We start from the raw sequence: 21146 nt of genomic DNA, 5'->3' as shown, positions 1-21146 counted from the left end.
TTCCTGTGACCCCTCTGCTGGCTGTATGCTTTGTTTCCAGGATTTGCCTTGCTCGTGGGGGTTAAGCTGACTTCCACACCCAAGCAAAACACTGGGTTCTTCCCCAGTCGACTGCAGGACGTGACCTCGGAAGGAGTCCAACCACCTGCCTTCCTGTTAGGCCTATCCAGGGCGTGGAGTGGCGTGCCGATCGACCCAGGCCTCAGACAAAGCGAGGCCATGTTCTCTACAAAGGTCCACACTGAACACGACATCCAGGTACGTCTTGTGGAACTGCATATTGCCAGTCTCTCCCATCCTATTTATCTATTCGATCCTCGTTTTTCCCCATTCCCGCAATTTCCAACCCCAAAAGGAAATCATCCTTTTGTTCCCTCTCACTGCCTCATGGCTGCATGCTTCCCCTTGTGTGATCGTCCCAGACCAATGAAGTCATTGCATACCTCAGTGAAACATTAAAAGTTCCTTCTCCCCAGTGTTAGAGAATTAATTAATCAAAACGAGAAAGTCATTTTTTTTTTCCTTTTTATCTCGTCTAATCTGGGATTCTTTTCCAGATTCCCGGAGCCCACGTGTCATGTCTCTCTGCCCGCAAGTGTTGCATTACCCAAGTTTATGAAACCAGCTTGAATTAATCACACTTTAGCCAGCTATTATCCAATTGTGAGAGATATATAAGTCCCAACGGGGGACGCTGCATTTCCTTTTCTCCAGGCCAGCAAGGGCCTTTTTTGTAATAAATAGCTGTAAAGTAACGAGCTGAGTTTTTCTGGCGACCTTTCCCTCTAAAGAAATTATCACTAACTATCAGTTTTACGGTAAGTTCAATTAATTTCAACTTGTCCTCCTTCAATTATTTCCGTTTAACGTAGAATAGCCTCTCTCAAGGCCGGCTTACACGTAACAATATATATATATATATATTTATAATATATATATGTATATATATATATATACATGTGTATAAATTATATATTATATATATATATATATATATATATATATATATATATATATATATATATATATATATAAGCGAATACCACGGGAAATGATAGACAGGAATCCAAGCGCTTTCGTCTTTATTCAGACATCGTCAGTAGCTCCTTGACGATGTCTGAATAAAGACGAAAGCGCTTGGATTCCTGTCTATCATTTCCGTGGTATTCGCTTATTTATGAAGTCACGTGCATCTACTGTGATTTTTTAAGCATATATAATATAGATTATATATATATATTATATATATAATATATATATATAATATATATATATATAACCACCACCACTAAAGCCATAGGTCGAAAGCTAAGACCATTGATTTCAGGTACAAAAGGCATAAAAGGCATGTTACCTCACAACAGCCGGACACCTGAACCTCCATCAAAAATACAAAATGACTGAATTCTCTAAAGGTAACAGTGATCCCCACCTATAGAACTTAATAATCACTTAGGGAATTAGCTTAAGGTCATTAGAATATGATATTTATAACCTATGTTAGCTTAAGGTACGTTAAGTATTTTTATTTAGAAGTGTTTTAAACAAATGTGAAGTGAGAAATATTATATTGTAACGGCCAGAGCGCCGAGCGATTCTGTTATTTTGCAAATCGCAGTGTTTCGTCGGACGCAGACAGAGCACATGTATTAGATAGATGCCAGAAAGGATAAGACCAGATCAAAATAGGAAGTGCTTTGCCAGGGTTTATTGTTGTGTTGGAAGGCCTAGCTAGTTAGGAGTGTTTTAACTAATAGTTACAGCAAAAAGAAGTGTACAATTCTTTTGTCTGTGATATGTTAGGGAACTCATTTTTTAACTTAGTTTTCATTCCAAGTGTTTTGGTAACCGCTTACCTCTCAGCTTAATTCAGCTTCGCGCATGCGCAATCTCATGCCTGCCAGCCAGCCTTCGTTTTCACTCACAGCGCAGCCATGTTTGTTATCTCGTTAAGCATTATTCTAAACAATTTAAGCAAAGTAACGTAAGTCTCAAAGTTTTAACGTAAATAATATTAATCGGTACTAGTATCTATCGTTCGGTCTGCAGAGAAATTATTAACGTAATTCGCCTTGAATAAGAAATGAGAATTGTGTGTTGTAAATCGCCTCGCATTTACAGAGAATCAGCTGATTTGCCATCACTGCTAGCACACCGTGCTGCTAGCCCGCGCTCTTCCCGCTCACCGCGTTTCAACGTCGCATCACCACTCGCTCGCTGAGCGAAAGTTTCATTTCACTTCGCAATAAACGTAACCTTTTCTTTTTACAATTGTTTGCTAACATTTTTCATCTTAAAATCCTTACCGTCATTTTCACTTGTCCTTACGTAAAGTTACAACGTAAATTCTTAAAAGTAGAGTCACTTACAAGAATTGTTAACGTAAAACGCGTCTTTGTAAATTTCATATTAAAACGCAAATCATTTCATAAGCGCAAGCCGCTAACGTTAACGTAAACTGTAAATTATTTTACAAAAAGCAAATCAAGCACACTGCAGCCTTGGTGACTCCACAGATTCGCAACCTGTGGGGCCATCTCGGCCTTACTGTCCAGTGCCACGGAAGAGGTTCTGGAACACGTTCTGCAGAGACTGTGGCCGCAAGGGTCACATGTCTGCCAACTACAGAGGGTGCGCAAATCACAATATTCCTGCCATCGCAATGGCCGTTACTAATCCTTCCTTACTAGGGACCCCCAGCTATGGGGGCCCCTATAACTGTCGCACCCCTCCAAAGCCATTATTTTTTTTTTTTCAGCCAAGCCACGTCAGAGCCTACGACGACTCAGGCGCTCAAAATCTCCCTGATACGGGAAAGATCGAATCCCCGAGGGGCTCACCGTCGATAGACGTCACTTAATAACCATTGAAGGTATCAACCATATCCAAGCTGATCCTTCCGACCGTCCAATTGAGGTCACCAGAGCCTCATTTTCCAGAATTTGTACCCTTGCAGTTGCAAGCTACATTTCCAGGAGGTTACGACCTCCTCCTAGGGCAAGACATGAAGTTCTCCTCACAATTTTCAAAAAGCCTAGGGTCCCTAACCCTCCCACAACAAACCACTCCAAGGCAAGGAGTCATCGAATTTCTACTTCCTCCAGGAAGTACGTCCACAACAGTCTCCCCTGCAACGTAATAGGGCACTACTAATTGGCCTAGGTGCCCTAGCCGACTACAGCAGCGGACCCTGTCCATTTTCCACAGGCTTAGCCTTCAACAAGAGACAGGAGCCTCTGTCTCCCATTTCCAAGGGCACGCTGAGAGTAGCAATATATAATATATATATATATATATATATATATGTATATATATAATACATATATATATATATATGTATATATATATATATATATATATATATATATATATATAGATATATATATATTGCTACTTTCAAAACTTATATATCCCCTCTTAGACTGTATAAAAATGTTATGTAGAGTTTGGCAACAATTTTCAGATTCCTAGCTAGCTTAGAATTAGGATGTTTTAAATGTGTTTCAGATTTCGCATAACATAATGTAAAGAATATATAATGTAGTATGAAAAGAGAGAGATTTTCTTGTCCATTCGAAGCTAGAGTTGTTTCCCTATTATGAAAACGCCTTGCGATAAGAGACCCCGAAGTTTCTGCTTTGCTTTCCTAATCTGTCAACACATTTCATTAGAGATCTCGAGGTTTTCGCTGTGTTTTGAGAATTCTGTCATCACGTATGATAGGGACTTTTGCTCGATTTCTGTCTTGATCGGGTACGTGTCTTTGTTGAGCTGGTACGTACATAAATGTATACTTGTTTTGTATGTATTTCGTTGCTGAATGCCACGTGCAGATTTCACATTTTATCTGTAAAGTTGCGTCAGATTTTGAAGCTTCTAGAAAGAATTATTGCCCAAAACGTTTTGTATCATCTCCACTGCCCAGCTCTTGTGCGAAATGAAAGATTCATTCGGGCTCAATACCTCAAAGCGTTCACCTATCTCTCTCTCTCTCTCTCTCTCTCTCTCTCTCTCCTCTCTCGCCTCATCATAATTGATATTAACGCAACGTAAAATGGTCACTTGTAACTTGTAGGTTCCAAATTTTATATTTCTTAGAGTTTATTTAGTGTTATTTAGTGTTTTTGTGGAATCTGAACAAACATTGTGTGTAACGACGCGTATTTTTGTGAGTGTGAAACAAACTGCAGCAAAGAAAGAAAGAAATTGGTATACCAAGAAGGTAAAGTGTGTTATATTTTTTACTAGTTGCAACTAATATCTAATGGTTATGACGGTTTGTTAAAACTAATAACTATTGGTTACAATGTTTAGAGAACTAATAAAACTAATAGTTTACAATGGTTTGAGTGAAAAGATTTACATTTTTGTTTTACACATTGCAAATTTTTGTTTTGTGTTTGTTTCATTTGAAGTGTTTATTTTTGGTGCATTTATCCATTTTCTTATTGAAGTGTGTCTTTTTATTTTATATTCTGTGTGATTAGTACTTTGCAATTTGGTATTTTCCACATTTTTTCTGTGTTTTCATTTGGATTCACAATTTAATTGACTTAGTTATTTTCACTAATTAATCGATGCCCATCTAATTGAATTTAACACTTGTGAACTAATTTGCATTTACTTAGAATTCTTTTCAAGTTTTGTTATTGTTTAGCACTTGTAAATTGATTTCAAAGTTTCAATTATTGCCTAAAACTTTTGAATTTTGATTGAATTAATTTTCTTGAATTTTGTGATAAATTAATTTTGATTTAATTTTACTTAATTTAATTCAAGAATTAAATAAACTACTTTGTTTTCAAGTAACAGTAATTTTCCCTGATATTGTGAATTTCACTTATAAATTTTTGAGTTTAATAATGAATTTTTGTATTTAAAATTTTTATAAAGTGTTTATTTTCACACAGCATATGATTATATTGATGTTAGGTAGAAACATAAAGTGTAATTGATCTGTTTTCCTACAATTAACTTGAAGTGACTTAGAACCAGGGGGGAAGTACTTAGACTTTTGAAATCAGGGAAATTCTTAGACTTTTAAAGTTGTTGAAGGAGTGATGCCTTTGATTAATTTGATTACCTCCAAGAGTACCTCACACCTGTTTTGATAAACTTAGTCTGATTTCTGCAATACTGGTAAGTTATTTAGGGATCACTGTTGCCTTTTAGAGTATCATCGTTTAATACCTGTGATGAGGGTTCAGGTGTCTGGCTGTTGTGAGGTAACAATTAATGATTGGTAAGTGTAGTAACCAGATACTTGGCGCTTCATCACAATATATATATATATATATATATATATATATATATATATATATATATATATTATATATATATTTATATATATATACATATATACAAATTCACACGCACCTTTATTCATAGAACTGGATAAATTAAATTTGATAACTAAGGGCTAAAAAAACTTTGCTGCCCTTTTCTACTTAGTGTCACTCATACTGTACTCACTACAAAACAAACACATTATCCCACATTTAAAATGTACATAATTTATATATATATATATATATATATATATATATATATATATATATATATATATATATATATATATGGCAATTTCTGTCTGTTAGTTTGTTTGCTATGCATGCCCAAAAGAGTAGTTGTCATTTCCATACAGAAACTGCAGCACACTATCATGCAGATTTTGAAAATCTTTACGTCAGTTTATAATGGTTAAGAAGCTTCAGGTGCTGACAGATATCTCAATAAGGTAAAGTGTTGTATAGGTTTACTGAGCTCCGTGTTGGTTCTCAGAAGTGGAGATGCATGTCTCTGATGTGAGGTTTACAAAGCTTTGTGCTGGCTCTCAGAACTGGAGATGCATGTCCCTAATGTCAGGTTTACAGAGCTTTGTGCTGGCTCTCAGAACTGGAGATGCATGTCCTTGATGTGAGGTTTACAGAGCTTTATGTTGGCACTCAGAACTATAGATGCATGTCCGATGTGATTAATTTGCTGGCTTCAGAACTGGGTGCATGCCCTAATGTAGGTTTCAGCTTTGTGCCGTTTCTCAGAACTGGAGATGCATGTCCTTGATATGAGGTTTACAGAGCATTATGCTATTTCTCAGAACTGAAAATGCTTATCCCTGATGTGAAGTTTACAGAGCTTTGTGCTGGCTCTCAGAACTGGAGATGCATTTTCCTGATGTGAGGTTTACAGAGCTTTGTGTTGGCTTTCAGAACTGGAGATGCATGTCCCTAATGTGAGGTATACAGAACTTTGTGTCATTTCTCAGAAGTGGAGATGCATGTCCCTGATGTGAGGTTTACAGAGCTCTGTGCTGGCTCTGAAAACTATAGATGCATATCCTAGATGTAGGTTTACAGAGAGTTATGCTGTATGCTGGCTCCCTGATGTGAGGTTTACAGAGCTTTGTTCTGGCTCTCAGAACTGGAGAAGCATGTCCCTAATGTGAGGTTTACAGAGCTTTTTGTTGGGTCTCAGACCTGGAGATGCCTATCCCTGATGTGAGGTGCCTAAGTAAAAGTGGTATAATACTGTATAATACTGCCTGAGCCACTTAGAGAATATGTGATTAGAGAATATGTGATTATACTTAGAGAATATGTGATTAGACTTTCTTTTATTGTTATACTAACATTCAGATGTATAATTGTTGTTGCCTATTCATTGCTCCAGAATTTGTCTAGGAAGGCCTTCCTCAGTCATGGTACCTTTGAGAAGTTACTAGAATGTCAACAGATTTTTATTTACCCGATCTTGGGTCATGATGTGGGTAAGACATTTCCTTTTGTATTATTGTGATGTGCAAAATATTTTCTGGGTGTCAGTGGAATTGTGCAGAGGTTTGCCAAGTGTTGATACGGTAATGTAATTCAATAAGCTTACTTATATGTAGTTTAGGATTAAATAAGTCCTTTTTTATTATGTTCCTTTGTTTGTACTTTACTTTTTCAGTTTGTAAGAGTAGATATTGGTGTATAGGATTGGGATAGTGATTGTGGAAGGTACATTATGTAGAACGTTTACAAAACTGATCTATTATAATGGAGTGTATAATACAGAGTTAGTTTGGGATACTGGTGTTGAACATTTAGGTAGTTTTCGTGTTAACCTGGAATTTTAGTGACACTTAAGTTCAGTCTTAGGCATTGTTTGTGATAATCTGGGACTGTCTTATTTTAGTGTTCAATGATAGAATTAGGATTCATCATTATCAGTATAATCTGAATACATGATGTAAAGTTTCAAGCACAGGGGAAGTTTGCTGGTGTTTGAAATGAGTCCAGGGTTTAGGAAAATTCTAGTTCAAGATCAATAAAGATTCAAGAAGATTTTCCCCTTTCAGATTTAGAGAGCCTCTTGGTTTATGATAGTTTTGGTTTTAGAAAGTCTTTCAAGCTGTGGTACTTTCACATTTCACTGTCTGAAGTTTCGGGAAGTTTGTTGTGACCCTTTTTCTTTCAGGAAGTTTGCATTGAGTGATACTTTCACTTAGAGGAAACTTAGTCCGAGGAGGTCTTGATTCTCCATGCTCTTTTGCTTTCAGAAAGTCTGCTTTTGTATTGGTATTAGCATTTTAAAAGTAAGACTTGAGGTATAAGGCCAAATTTAAAAGAATTTAACTTTCATGAAGTTTTTTTAACCAGTATTCATTCTTTAGTTGTGATTGTTACAACCATAGCCCTTTCATAATGGTCTATATGAAAAGGCACTGTTAATTTTTCTGTAGCCTTTTACCTTCTGATGATCAATACAAAGTTGCATATTTTGGTACCTTGTAGCTCTGCTTTAGTATTTGAAACAGTAAGTTTTTAGCCAGTTTTTAGTCGTGTCGCAATTCTGATAAGCAAGGCAAAAAATGAATTTTTATAGTCAATAATATGATGAGTCATATAAAATTGTTTTCTCAATCTTCAGTCCTGTTCTGTTCAGTAAAAAGCTTCTTTTCGAAGTCGTTAAAACTGGATGCAGAAAAATTTGAGATGACATCCGAACTTCAAAACACCAGAGGGAATGTTCTAATCTGCTGCTGGACATTCCACCCTCTGGAATGGGATTTTTGTAAGGTGCATCTAACAGAGCCTAAACTGGCCATGTGGTCCACGTGCACGGTGAAGGGGACGTTAGTCCGACCTGCTGTCCTGCTGGGGGAGGAAGAACGGGGCAGGAGGACATTAGCTTTGCACGTCTCTAACCATTTACCTGCCTCAATCACCTACATTGAATGGTGTCATGACGCCAATAAGACGAAGTGGTTATTTTGGGAGGCGGGGTTGCCTCAAGGCACACTTGTTCCACCTAAAGGGGTTTTGGTCACTTGTCTGCTTTTGAAGAGACTATATGTGTCTTGGTGTAATCAATTGTTTTTGTTGTAACAGAAGACTGGAGGATGACTTGTCATATGAAGTAAAATAAAGTTAATTAGATTTCTTTTTCGGTTTATTTGTGAAATTCCTGTGATTCTCTTGCTCAGAAAGACATATAAGAATATAAATGAATATTTCCTTCTTTTAAAATAAGTGTTGTAGACAAAATTATCATGTAAACTGAAAATAAAACCACCAGAATACAACATTTTATCTTGATACTTATTCTGGTGCATGTTAGGTTAATTAAGAGGCTAAGCCTAAAAAATGACAGTTGAAATAGATTTAGGGTGCAAAAATTTTAATTAAAAATGTAAAGTAAGCACATAAGATACGATATGCAATTAACGTGATTTAAGATCGATTGTAACTAATCAGAAAAAAAAATGCCATAAAAATTATATAATTCATTTCATGATTGCGCATATTTCTTTTGTAAAAAATATACCTTTCTTAGCATGGAGCTTAGCGTTTTATCTAATGATAAAAGTATTATGAAAAATTGATAATTTCAATGCTAAGAATTTCAACTAAATGGAACTAACTTGAAAAATAGTTAAGGAATCTGAAGTCATTCCTTAGAGCATTTCTAAATTGGATGGGGTGTCACCGGAAACTTTTTTTTTTTTCTTCTTTTTTTTTTGAGATATTTTAGTCAAATCTGAATTGAAAAGAAGGAAGTCAATTTTATATTTAAATAAATACCTCTGGAAATTCTACAGCTCTCAAAGTCAAGAATTCTGTAACGTTTAAAGTTAGTGTCAGATGGCTAAAACGTTCGAAATATATGTATTATCGTTACCAGGATCCATACAGATCCTGATCGTTACCGTCTTTTGCTTTGTTGTCTCTCTGTTTTCTATGAGATTTGATTATACTGAAAGACCCATTTTCTAGTTAAGAAGATAGACTCTTTTGGCTTCGAAATCTCAACGAAAACGGCAAGCAGAATGTCAGAGTTTGCACCCAGTAGATTTATTCTAAGTTATCCGCAGAGGAACTGGACTTGGCAGTAACTTGTCCATTACGCTTCGAGACGAAATTCTGGCGGTACAAGTGTACTATAGGTTTAACACTCCATGTTTCACTAGAGCCTACACGACAAGCAAGTATTTGCCCAAATAAAAAATACCATAGCCATACGAGTGAACGTAAGCCAAGGCTTGTCTCAATAGTAACTTGACCACGACCATCTTGTAAGAGACGGTTCTTACGTTTTCTTTGACATCTGAGAGGGTCTACGAAACTTCTCACTAGTGACAGAGAAAATTGAAAGACATTTGGGAAAGCACAGGGGAAGCATTTATAAGGCTTTTTCCCATCTCAGCCATTCAGTTGGCAGCTTCAAAGTTAGGAACCTAACTGGCTGTATACCTCCCGCTGGGGGCACTCCCCTCTTCTGGGCATTGCAATGCTAGTTCCAAGTGGAAAAAAATTCATAATTTTTTTGTTTGTCATTATTACAAGTAACCTCGCCTTCCTTTGAAATTATTTCTTGGATTTAGATAAAAGACTGTCCAGTTATCTAGTGGTCTTTATTTTTAAATAAAAGTCTGTCCAGTTATCTAGTGGTTTTTATTTCTCTATATTCGACATTTTGCTTACATAAATAAGTCAACAATGACGTTGCAACCTTTATTACCAATCCTCTTGAATGGAATGACGTCATACCTCTGAAGTCATCAAATACACTCATGACCTACAGGCGTTTCATTGATGACGTCAAATAAGTACTACTACGCTAACCTTTTTATCAAAGCATTTTAATGGACTATTCCCTAAAAGTAACCTCCAGTTTTATGGGATAGCCCTTACCCATTTTTTTACGTAATTCTTAGTTTTCAAGTAATTTAAAAAAAAATAACTCTCAGGACTATTCTCGGTCCTAACTCTGGTAAACTCAAATCTTTCGTTAACGCAAAATGTCAACACCTTTAACTTTCCTAAAAACTAGCGCTTTCTCATCAGTTCTAAGTACCTTCATTTAAGCCGAGTACCTTCATTTAAGCTGTAAGCTAAGTTGAGTTTTAATTAATTTTTTTCTTTTATTTAAGTCTCTAGTCCCATTTATGAAAGACATGGTGACTTTGGCACGACTTATGGTTTATCATATATCTTCTGTCTTAGAACCTGATATGAGAGAGTGAGTTTAACTAGGTTACAAAGAAATAATTCAAAATTTATAAAAAAAAAATAGAGAAAGAACCTTACCACGAATTGAGAGAGAGAGAGAGAGGAGAGAGATAGACTTACCACAAATTGAGAGGAACAGAGAGATAACCTTACCAAGAATTGAGAGAGAACCTTATCACGAATTAAGAGAGAAAAAAACCTAGCAGGAAATATTCTGAAAATTTTTTTAACTCTGCCTTGTCTCTTGGTGTTATAAATTGCTGAAATCTCTCTCACACTCTCAGGGAATTTTTGCAGTACGTATCTTCTTTGTCTGAATCTTCTCTCTCTTCGTCTCTTCTCCTCCGTCGTCTCTCTTCATGAAGGGATTTTTTTGTTAATCTTTTTCTGTTAAAATAAATTTGGGGATTTTCCTTAACTTTACCTTTTTGTCTATAAGAAAAACAATACTACCTACAGTCGGGCAATTGCAACTAGGGGAAAAATGGCCATTTTTCTAAGGCAAGTTTCATTTTTATTGAATGTTACAGGATAACTAATTAAAAGATACAATTCTAAAACGAATTAGCCGAAACATCAAGAGAAATATATATATAAATATATATATATATATATATATATATATATATATATAATATATATATATATATATATATATATATATATATATATAAGTCATTTCACATTACCGTGATTCATATACATACATCGAGCTACAATGTCCTTTAATATCTAATTCGCTCTACCTCGGAATTAATATATTTTCATATATGCTTAAACCGAAGGGGAATTTTCTACACGATAATAGATTTGCCTGGTCCCGGGCGCGAACCCAAGAATGGTGGGGTAGGTAATAGCTTCACTGACGTTCCTGGATTTGAATGTCTTCTTGGGTTCGTGCCCGGGACCAGGCAAATCTATTATCGTGTAGAAAATTCCCCTTCGGTTAAGCATATATGAAAAATATATTAATTCCGAGGTAGAGCGAATTAGATATTAAAGGACATGTAGCTCGATGTGTGTATATATATATATAATATAGATATATATATATATATATAATATATATATATATATATTAATATACATATATATATTATTATATATATTTAGTTATATAGTATAGTTATTTATTCATGGGTATGAATTTCTTTCCTCTTATTGACGTGTTGTTTTTGTATCATCTATTGCTCTGTTTCTGTTATTTTTCACATTTGCATAAAATTTCCTGTGAAATCTGTTTTGCAAGTTAATGATATATTTCTGGCTTTTTTTATGTGCCTGCAAATTTTGAGAAATAAATTATGATCATAACCCATTGCGAACATCCTAAGTAAGCCAATCCTGCCTTCTCTCAAGTGACAGTTCTCCACTGCACTGAGTTTCTCTTTTATGAATTCTGTTTTTCCAATCACAAAGGTATTTAAAAGTACAGTTTATTTTTCTCTTACCACTAATTAGTTTTTCTCTCCCATAATAGCTCTGTTTTTCTCCGGGGCTGAGTGACGTCTGATACCTTCGGATATTTAATCAAATGGTATTCTACCTCTTGTGCTTCTTTGTATGATTAGGCCTCCCTGTATTCTATGATCTAGTCATGAGTCACTAATCTACAGTCATGTTAACAGAGAATAGAAAGAATGGCTGTAAATTAGAATATGAAAATGCGAATGCAAGACTTAGTAGGGGTACCAATAGTGAACTTTTTCAGTGCGATCTTCTATTGTTTAGGATCTATAGCTAGATTCAGCTGTGGAGGAAATTGTCATGCTGAGTATTATTCAGAAAGCATATGTCCCAGAGCTGAAATGTCAATCCAGACAGCTGGCGTGGTGTGATGATTGGCTTTTTAAATTTGAAAAGATGACCATCTGTAGACCTTGACGCCAGTTGGAGTATATTCTTCTGCCTCTTATCACCGTGAGAATTGTCGGTTTTTGTTGCTCTTCGTGGGGAATTCATTTCGAATCTAGGATCCAAAGATCCTGGGTTGAAGACTGGCGTCCCATAAAGTAGGGGTTCTTTAAGAAAGCAACGTTGAGCGAGTTTAGTCTTGTGCTTCATATGACGAAGTAGGAAACAGTAAATAAACTAAAGCAGGTTGACCATGAATTCGCCGGAAGCATCAACAACTGTTACGAATTCCAGCAAAGACTTTATTAGGATAGCAGTGGAAGAGGTGAGATGTTAAAACGGCAATTATCACGAAAAAAAACTTTAAAATAGGTGTTGCAATGTATAAACTTTATGACATGCACGTTCAGGGATACAAATAAGTGTCAACACTTCTTGCTTTACTTCATAATAATATCAACCTTTTTTAATCTAGAAATTTTGTTTTTAAGGTGTCCCTAGGGATTAGAGAAAATTTTTCTCATTTTTTCTTAGCTCTCTTTCTGGCAACTGGTATTTGATAGCGAATGAAATTCCAAGTATAGTTTGCTTTTGCTTTTATCGTTGCATAAATTGTTTCATATTCCAACCATAAGCGTCAGCAGTGTTTGTATTTTCGCTTCCCAAATCGTGATCACTTTTTATCAGCCTTTTAGTCACTCAAGGATGTGGAAAATATTCACCCACTGGTTAAGGGCATTAAACTTTTTCAAGGGATTTTCCATTGTCTGTATACAAAAAGCAATAAGTCTTTGCTGCTTAATATCACATTAATTGTAATGAAGCTTTTTCGCTGTTCACTCGTCAGTTTCACTATTACAGTGGGGAACTTGGGTCGGACTGCATCGAGACAATGATGAAAAATTGTACATTACTGGACCTATGAGCAACTTCCTGGACATACTTTCGGATAAGCTAAATTTTGAGTGAGTAACTTTTGCATCGTTTTCCTACAGCGTAGAAATTCTCACGTAGGCTGTAATCTCTATCTCTCTCTCTCTCTCTCTCTCTCACCAATATTTCCTATTTTAACTAAAAACTTCCTTTTTTTTTTTTTTTTTTGCTCTTTTCCAGTTATGTTTTGTCTCAACCAGCAGATCATGTGTGGGGGATGCTCTTATCGAACGGAAGTTGGACGGGTATGCTGGGCATGTTGCAGAGAGAGGTGGGAATGTCATGACGCAAAAAGTTTACTTTTCAATTGTTCATTTTATTCTTTTACCTATCAAAACTTGTCTGATAGTATGCAGACCAGTGACTTAAAACTATTGCTTCACCCGTGTCTTAAGGTTTTTAATTGTGCTTAACGTCACAAGATTTCTCTTTATACTGAAACGTCAAAAATATGTTAATCTCTGACAGAATCTCGTGCTTCAACTGAGGCAGCTAAAATACTTTCTCACTTGTCTTTTATCCCTTTACTGTTGTTAGTTGCGGGAAAATTCCTCTCCTTTAAAATAGATTTCCTCTTATTACTTACTGACTTTCTGCTTCTTCTTCTTCTTCTTCTTCTTCTTCTTCACAATGTCGTAGGAGGCTGAATTCGCTCTCGGACCCTTTGGAGTATCAGCTTCCAGAGCCACTGTCTGCGATTTCTCTGTCTCAGTCAAAACGGAGTCCACAGGCATCATGATAGTGAGGCCGACGTTGCAGAGTGACGTCACGGGATTCCTCAGACCTTTCGATCTGACGGTAATGTGCAGGAGTGATGAAGAGCTTACGAAGAACAATATATATATATATATATATATTATATATATATATATATATATATATATTATATATATATATGGTTTGGAAATGTATTTTCGTATGCTAGACATAATTTGTATTTGATATGACTATGTGTATTTGAACTACGATCTATCTACCTACCCATCTATCTATCTGTCTATCTATATACGCCTTTTTTCTTTGGAGGAATTTGCTCCAGGTGTTAGCCTCTCGGCTCCCTGCAATTTTTAAGGACTGAAGTTGAGACATAGTTCACCTTACACATTTGCTTTGCTGCTGCAATATAATTATGCACCATGCACACTTTTATGTAATTGTTGTCCAGCGTCGCTAAGCTACCCCTATGTTACTCGTATCCTAAAGGATTCTAGATGACCTGTGCTGTCTATCTAATTCCAGTATCCGTTCCTTCTTGAAACAAAATTAGTTACAATGGCCATTGGAACGTAATCTCCGCGTAACAGGTTAAAGACAGAAATAGCGGTCTTTCTCCTACAATAACTTAGTAATGCCTTTTCTATAAATAAAATCCCAATCTAATATAAAAAAAAAAAAGAGTAACATAGGAGATACACAATCATTTGAATGTCCATTGTCCCATCTCTCGGGACTGTTCAAAGGTTACTGTGAAGAAGATGACTCATCCTAAATCAATATATTTCCTTTCTGAACAGAAAATATGTTTTAGCTTTGTTAACCATAAGCATTAAATAACCTGGCAAAAGAATGGATCATATGCTCTCTGTGCCTTTGTCATCATAAACAGAAAATATGGTGATCAAACTTTCATCACGAATGAATTACGAGTGCAAATGTAGTGGATCAATGAATATTTGTCATTATTTCAACCTCTTCCCAGTCATTGCCATTTTCTTGTTCAGATAACCAGCAATAAACAAAGCACAGATGGAAGGAAGGTTAATTATTCTAAGGTATCAGTTTGATCGTGGTTTCATTGCCTTTATATACTATTTATTGTTGCTTGTGTTGCAAACTTTGTTACTGCGAATTACTTTCATGTTAAAGTAACCAGACCTTCTTTTAAGCTCTGATTCTGCCATTAACCTCCTTTGTAAAGCAGAATACGTCACCTCTTAACGGGTGGGGTACTAAATTATTTGGCCTGCTGGCAGGGTTGCATACATGAGATTTCGGCACGTTCAAACAATATATATATACGTATATATATATATATATATATATATATATATATATATATATATATATATATATATATATATATACGCACTCCCACACATACATACACACACACACACACACACACACACACACATATATATATATATATATATATATATATATATATATATATATATAATATATATATATCAGTATTATCAGTTCAGCATTACTAAAATATCTATCATTACTAACGCAATATGGACTATGTTTCCCATTCTCTAGCTCTTTCCTTATTCGACCCAAAAGAGTGAAGGTTTAGTCAAATAACATCCTCCATAGATACCTGAATACAAAGTAATAATGAAATTACATTCCAGTTATGTATGAAAGTGTCATTCCATTTAGATGTATTTCCCGTGTACCCATAACTACAGGCTTCCAACTCTGCTATAAACGCAATATTCATTCTGTTCTAGAAGTAACTTTAGTTCAGACAGTTTTTTTTGAGCCATTCGAACCATGACTACAATGAATGCAGACAGGGGCTGATGCATGGCTATAGAGAGATTTTTATATACTATAAAACTATATACTTTTTTACTATCTGAGGAACTGCAGTAGTGCCTATAAGCCAACAAACTGACAGAAAGTCTTTCAAGTAAGTGATCCTTGGAAACCCCGAGCTTCCCAATGACAGAAACACGTGATACATGATCTTATATCCATGCATATGTATATATATTCATACTTATTACCATACTACACACACACATACACAAATACAAATCTACATAAGCAATATAATATATACTTTACATATATACATATATAATATATATATATCATCATCATCAGCCGTTTCTAGTCTACCGCACAAAGGCCTCAGACATGTCCTTCCACTCTCTTCAGTTTATGGTCTTTCCATGCCAGTCTATACCGGAAAATTTTCCTAGCTTGTGTTCTCTTCCTTCCCCTACTTCGTTTGCAATCTCTAGGGACCCATTCTGTTATTCTTTTCGTCCATCTATTATCTGACATTCTCATTATATGTCCTGCCCACGCCCATTTCTTTGTTTTTTATTTGGGGTTTGTTGCTAGAATATCCTCTTCTTTAGTTTGCTCTCGTATCCATGTTGCTCGTTTTCTGTCTCTTACTGTTATTCCCATCATTATTCTTTCCATAGCTCTTTGAGTTGTAACTAGCTTATGTTCTAAGTCTTTAGTAAGGCTCCAAGTTTCTGATGCAGAAGTTAATACTGGTAGGACCATCTGCTTAAATACTTTTCTTTACATAATACCATTTTGTTTACCAAAAGCTTTCCATCCATGCTTATCCTTCTTTTAATTTCGGTTTCATGTCTGTCCTAAATACGAATATATATATATATATATATATATATATATATATATATATATATATATATATATATATATATATATATATATATATATATATATACATATATATATATATATATATATATATATATATATATATTATATACATACATATATATTGCTCACAGTCAAGTTGTAATACAGTGTATAATTTTCATTTGTTAGTTTAGATTTTAGGGCCCCTAAAATTCATACAAGCTGCTAGAATACATTAAAATGACACACATGTATGTATATGAATAATTATCACATCACCGTGATTCATATAAATCATTCGAGTTACTAATGTCCTTTAATATCTAATTCGCTCTACCTCGGAATTGATATATTTTCATATATGTGCCGAAGGGGAATTTTTTGTTGATAATAATTTCGTCGAATTAGATATTAAAGGACATTTGTAACTCGAATTATGTATATATTTATATATATATATATATATATATATATATATATATATATATATATATATATACGTATAGGTGCGTAGTACATATACGTAAAATGGGTTAACATTGACTTAATGAAATTTTTAGGGATATTACACTTTTATTAATCAGGACAACTAATTAGTTTGGCATTATTACTTAATGCACATCTCTTCTTTGACCTTTTAAGATACTTTTATTATTATTCCTCGATCGTTGGTAGGTCTGGATTCTAATCATCGCAAGTTTGGTGGCCGTTTTTGCAACTTTTGCCGTCGTCATGTGGAGTGAGGGGAAAATATTTGGCCGTGAACACAAGAATCCTGTGGCAACCTCAGCTCTGTGGGTCGTGAAAGCACTCACCCAAGAAAGTATGCTTTTAAACTGATTTGTCACGCTTTACCACTTTCCATTAAATCACTGTAACATTGGCAGCACTTAACATCAGCACCTTAGAGTTTTTTCGAAGTGACGTACAGTGAAGTTTTACTTTTAAACAAATATTATACGGTTCACACACAAACACACACACACACACACACACACACACACATATATATATATATATATATATATATATATATATATATATATATATATATATATATACGTATATGTGTGTGTGTATGTGTGTGTGCAGTATTAATTTATACAGACACACACACGTATATATACAAAAGGAAATCGAATAGACGGGCTTATTATTTTCATAAAGCAGAAAAAAAAAATTTTTTACTTACGTTTCACGACACATACATTTCAATGTTGCATTTTCAAGTCAGAAGCAATTGAAGACACAATAATAGAACAACTGTACATGTAAAAAACAATAGTTTCACATTATATATATATATATATATATATATGTAATAAATATTATATATTATATATAAAATCTATATACTTATATATTATATATATAATATATTATATATATAATATATATAATATATATATAATTATATATATATATATATGTATATATATAATGTGAAATATTGTTTTACATGTACAGTTGTTCTATTATAGTGTCTTCAAATGCTTCTGACTTGAAAATGCAACATTGAAATGTATGTGTCGTGAAACGTAAGTAAAAAAATTTTTTTTTTCTGCTTTATGAATAATAAGCCCGTCTATTCGATTTCCTTTTGTATATATATGTGTGTGTGTCTGTATAAATTAATACTGCACACACACACACACACACACACACACACACACACACACACACATATATATATATATATATTTTACCTAGTCATATATATATATATATATATATATATATATATATATATATATATATATATATATGTGGTGTAACACGAGTATATGCAAATATTTCGTGAAATGAAAGAAAAAGTCATTCTAAGCAGTGAAAATGTTCTATAAACATATTAATTTTGAAACTTCGTTTATCCATGAGGCGAAATTTTAAAATAACCAGTTTTCCTTAACTCTGCGCTCGGCCAACATGGCGTACGGTGACTGTGAATATATATAAAATGTGGAAAAGATAAATAAAAGATGAAGAAATTTATGATAATTCTACTGGTTCAATACTTCTCTTCAAAGCCAGAACCAACTCTCTTAATTTAAATATAGCAAAAAGGCACCAGAATGAGAACACCTGTTGTCCTTTTTGCCATAATACAGTAGAAGACATATTTCATTTCCTCTTATATTGTTATACTTATAGAGAAGAACGTGTTAAAGCAATAGGGCTACAGCAACCCTATGAAGAGAAGGAAAGTGACATAGTTGGAAAATTTCTATTTACAGGTAACAACGAAATAAGAAAAAAAAACATACTTGATATGGAAAAAAAGAGAGAGAAAAAAAAAAAAGGAAAGAGCTCAGCAAATAAACAAACAACAAAAAACTCAAGATTAAGAGGCGCCGTTACAAAGGCATTGCCTCGACCCATAGCTACTACTACTACGCTATGTCTGAGTAGTCAGGGATATTAGGTGGGGTGGGGGGAGCGGGTGTTGTTGCTGAAGTGCATAAGGCAACTGGATTGCTAGTCTTTTAATTATGACTTTTTTTCTTGCAGATTTTTTTAAAAATGTAACGTTACGGTCCCTTCAATTAGTAGATCACCTGTGAGCAGGTGTAATCTAATCTAATTTTAATGATTAGCTTTACTTATTAAGAAAGTAGTGTAAATGTCACAGAATTGTTGAATCAGGAGTCAGGACTAGGCCTATGCTGAATGAGTGATAATGACAGTAATTATGATGACGAGGGAATGTAGGTAGCAAGGTTACTGCACTTTGAACAAAGTCAGCTTTTCTACCTTTTTCGATTACTGCCTTTTTCAGGAAAGAGTGCAGAAAGTGAGTTTTCCATAAATTTTTCATTGTTTTTCGTCTGACAGAGACAAAAGCATTTTCTTAAGTGTGTTTTTCCCTACGCGTGGTGTATGATGAATACTTTTGATGGAGAACGAGGGAATTTTAGAAAATACATTTTAAACTTCTTATCGGTGTTTAATGAATAGGCCTATCTTTGATGATGGGGAGATTCTATTTGGCTTACTTTTCTTTCCTCTATTGAATTCCAGTGAATACCATTGACCGCGAGGGAGAAGGTTTCATCGATACTCGCATTTTTCCCCTTTGTTCAGTACCTAAAGAATACGTATATCTGACTTGGAAGTATTTTATTCGCATCGGGCTAATTGCCGATTTCCTTTTTTTTATATCAGAAGAGTTTATTATTGCAAAGCCCATAAATAAACCTCATATCTGCGTATTCCACATTACTGGAATGGTAAGCCATTGTCGCCAGTTTCTTGCTCATAAAATGAATAAGGAATCTGACACTTGTACTGACCCGAACACGCTCTTTCCTGAAAAGTGAAATGGTCAGCTTCCAGCTCCGTTCCCCATATCCGTGCGCACTCCGACATCTCGTGCGTGCCATCTTACTTGGCCATTTAATGTCATCGTTATTTCAAAAACTCACCTCACCGACAAACGGAGTCTTAAAATGCATGTGTGTCTATAACCGTGTGCGGACAATTGGCCGAAAGACAATTGACCGACAGACAGTTAGCCGACAGACAATTGGCCGACAGGACAATTGGTCGATAAGTCAATTGACCGACAGACAGTTAGCCGACAAACAATTGGCCGACAGGACAGTTGGTCGATAATGCATACATCGTTACCGTTACTATACTATACTAAACTACTTATTGTTAAGATTGTTATTCTAAACCACTTATTTTCAAATGCTTTTCTAGACCAAACTTTCATCTTGTTTTTACTAAGTTTATTTTTCCTAGCCCTTCAGTATCAGTCATGGAGTTCATGAAAACGGAACGAGGAGGCAAAAAACTTCTTTTCGAGGGATGCGCCTACATTATTGATAGAATCTAAAACGTATTGGAGATGTGCGAATCGTAATATCTGCAATGCAAGATTGGCTACGATCGACAAGGTAATTAGCAGAACTTCTGAACACTCCCATCCACCAACTCCTATTGAAAATCGAGCTTTAAATGTTAAAGAAGAAATAAAGCTTATTGCGGCACGATCTGAGGTAATGCCGAGCTATATTATTGATAGTGCAACTTCAGATATCCCTGTGACCATTGCTGGAGCTTAACCAAAAAATGACTCTCTCAAACGTACAGTGCGACGGAAGAGACCCGGTCTTAAAGAAGATGAGCTATATAAGAATCCGAGAGGTGATAATTTTTTACTCTTTGAAAATGAAGATGTTTATATTTTCGGAACTTTGAAAAATCTGGAAATCTTATCCAAGAAAACTGCGTGGTTCTGCGACGAGACTTTTGACTCTGCAATTTTGGGTAAGCAGCTTTACACGATCCATGCGCTAATTACTGAAAAAAACAGTGGCACTACTTTATTGCTTGACAAACAGCAATCTGAAGCGGATTATGATTTAATATTTAACTTCATTAAAGAAGGAAGAAATGTAATGTGACCTCAATTACAGTAGACTTTGAAAAAGCAACTATAAACTCCATTAAACGCAATTTTCCTCACGTTTCTATTTTTGGTTGTTTTTTTCGCTTTGGACAGAG

General features: G+C 34.9%; 1 protein-coding gene across 1 annotated transcript in view; it reads left to right on the top strand.

Moving 5' to 3' along the window:
- Positions 1–12600: 12600 nt before the first annotated feature.
- Positions 12601–21146, top strand: part of LOC135218940 (probable glutamate receptor) — a 17286-nt gene continuing 8740 nt past the window's right edge. The window contains exons 1-5 of the mRNA XM_064255381.1: positions 12601–12672; positions 13209–13312; positions 13461–13551; positions 13920–14078; positions 17313–17460. Of these exons, the coding sequence (XP_064111451.1) occupies positions 12601–12672; positions 13209–13312; positions 13461–13551; positions 13920–14078; positions 17313–17460 (574 nt within the window). The remainder of the gene's footprint in view (positions 12673–13208; positions 13313–13460; positions 13552–13919; positions 14079–17312; positions 17461–21146) is intronic.

This window comes from Macrobrachium nipponense, chromosome 1 (genome assembly GCF_015104395.2).
Source record: "Macrobrachium nipponense isolate FS-2020 chromosome 1, ASM1510439v2, whole genome shotgun sequence".
Classification (NCBI taxonomy): Eukaryota; Metazoa; Arthropoda; class Malacostraca; order Decapoda; family Palaemonidae; genus Macrobrachium; species Macrobrachium nipponense.
Note: the sequence above shows the minus strand (reverse complement) of the source record. Positions and strands in the feature narration are given on the sequence as shown.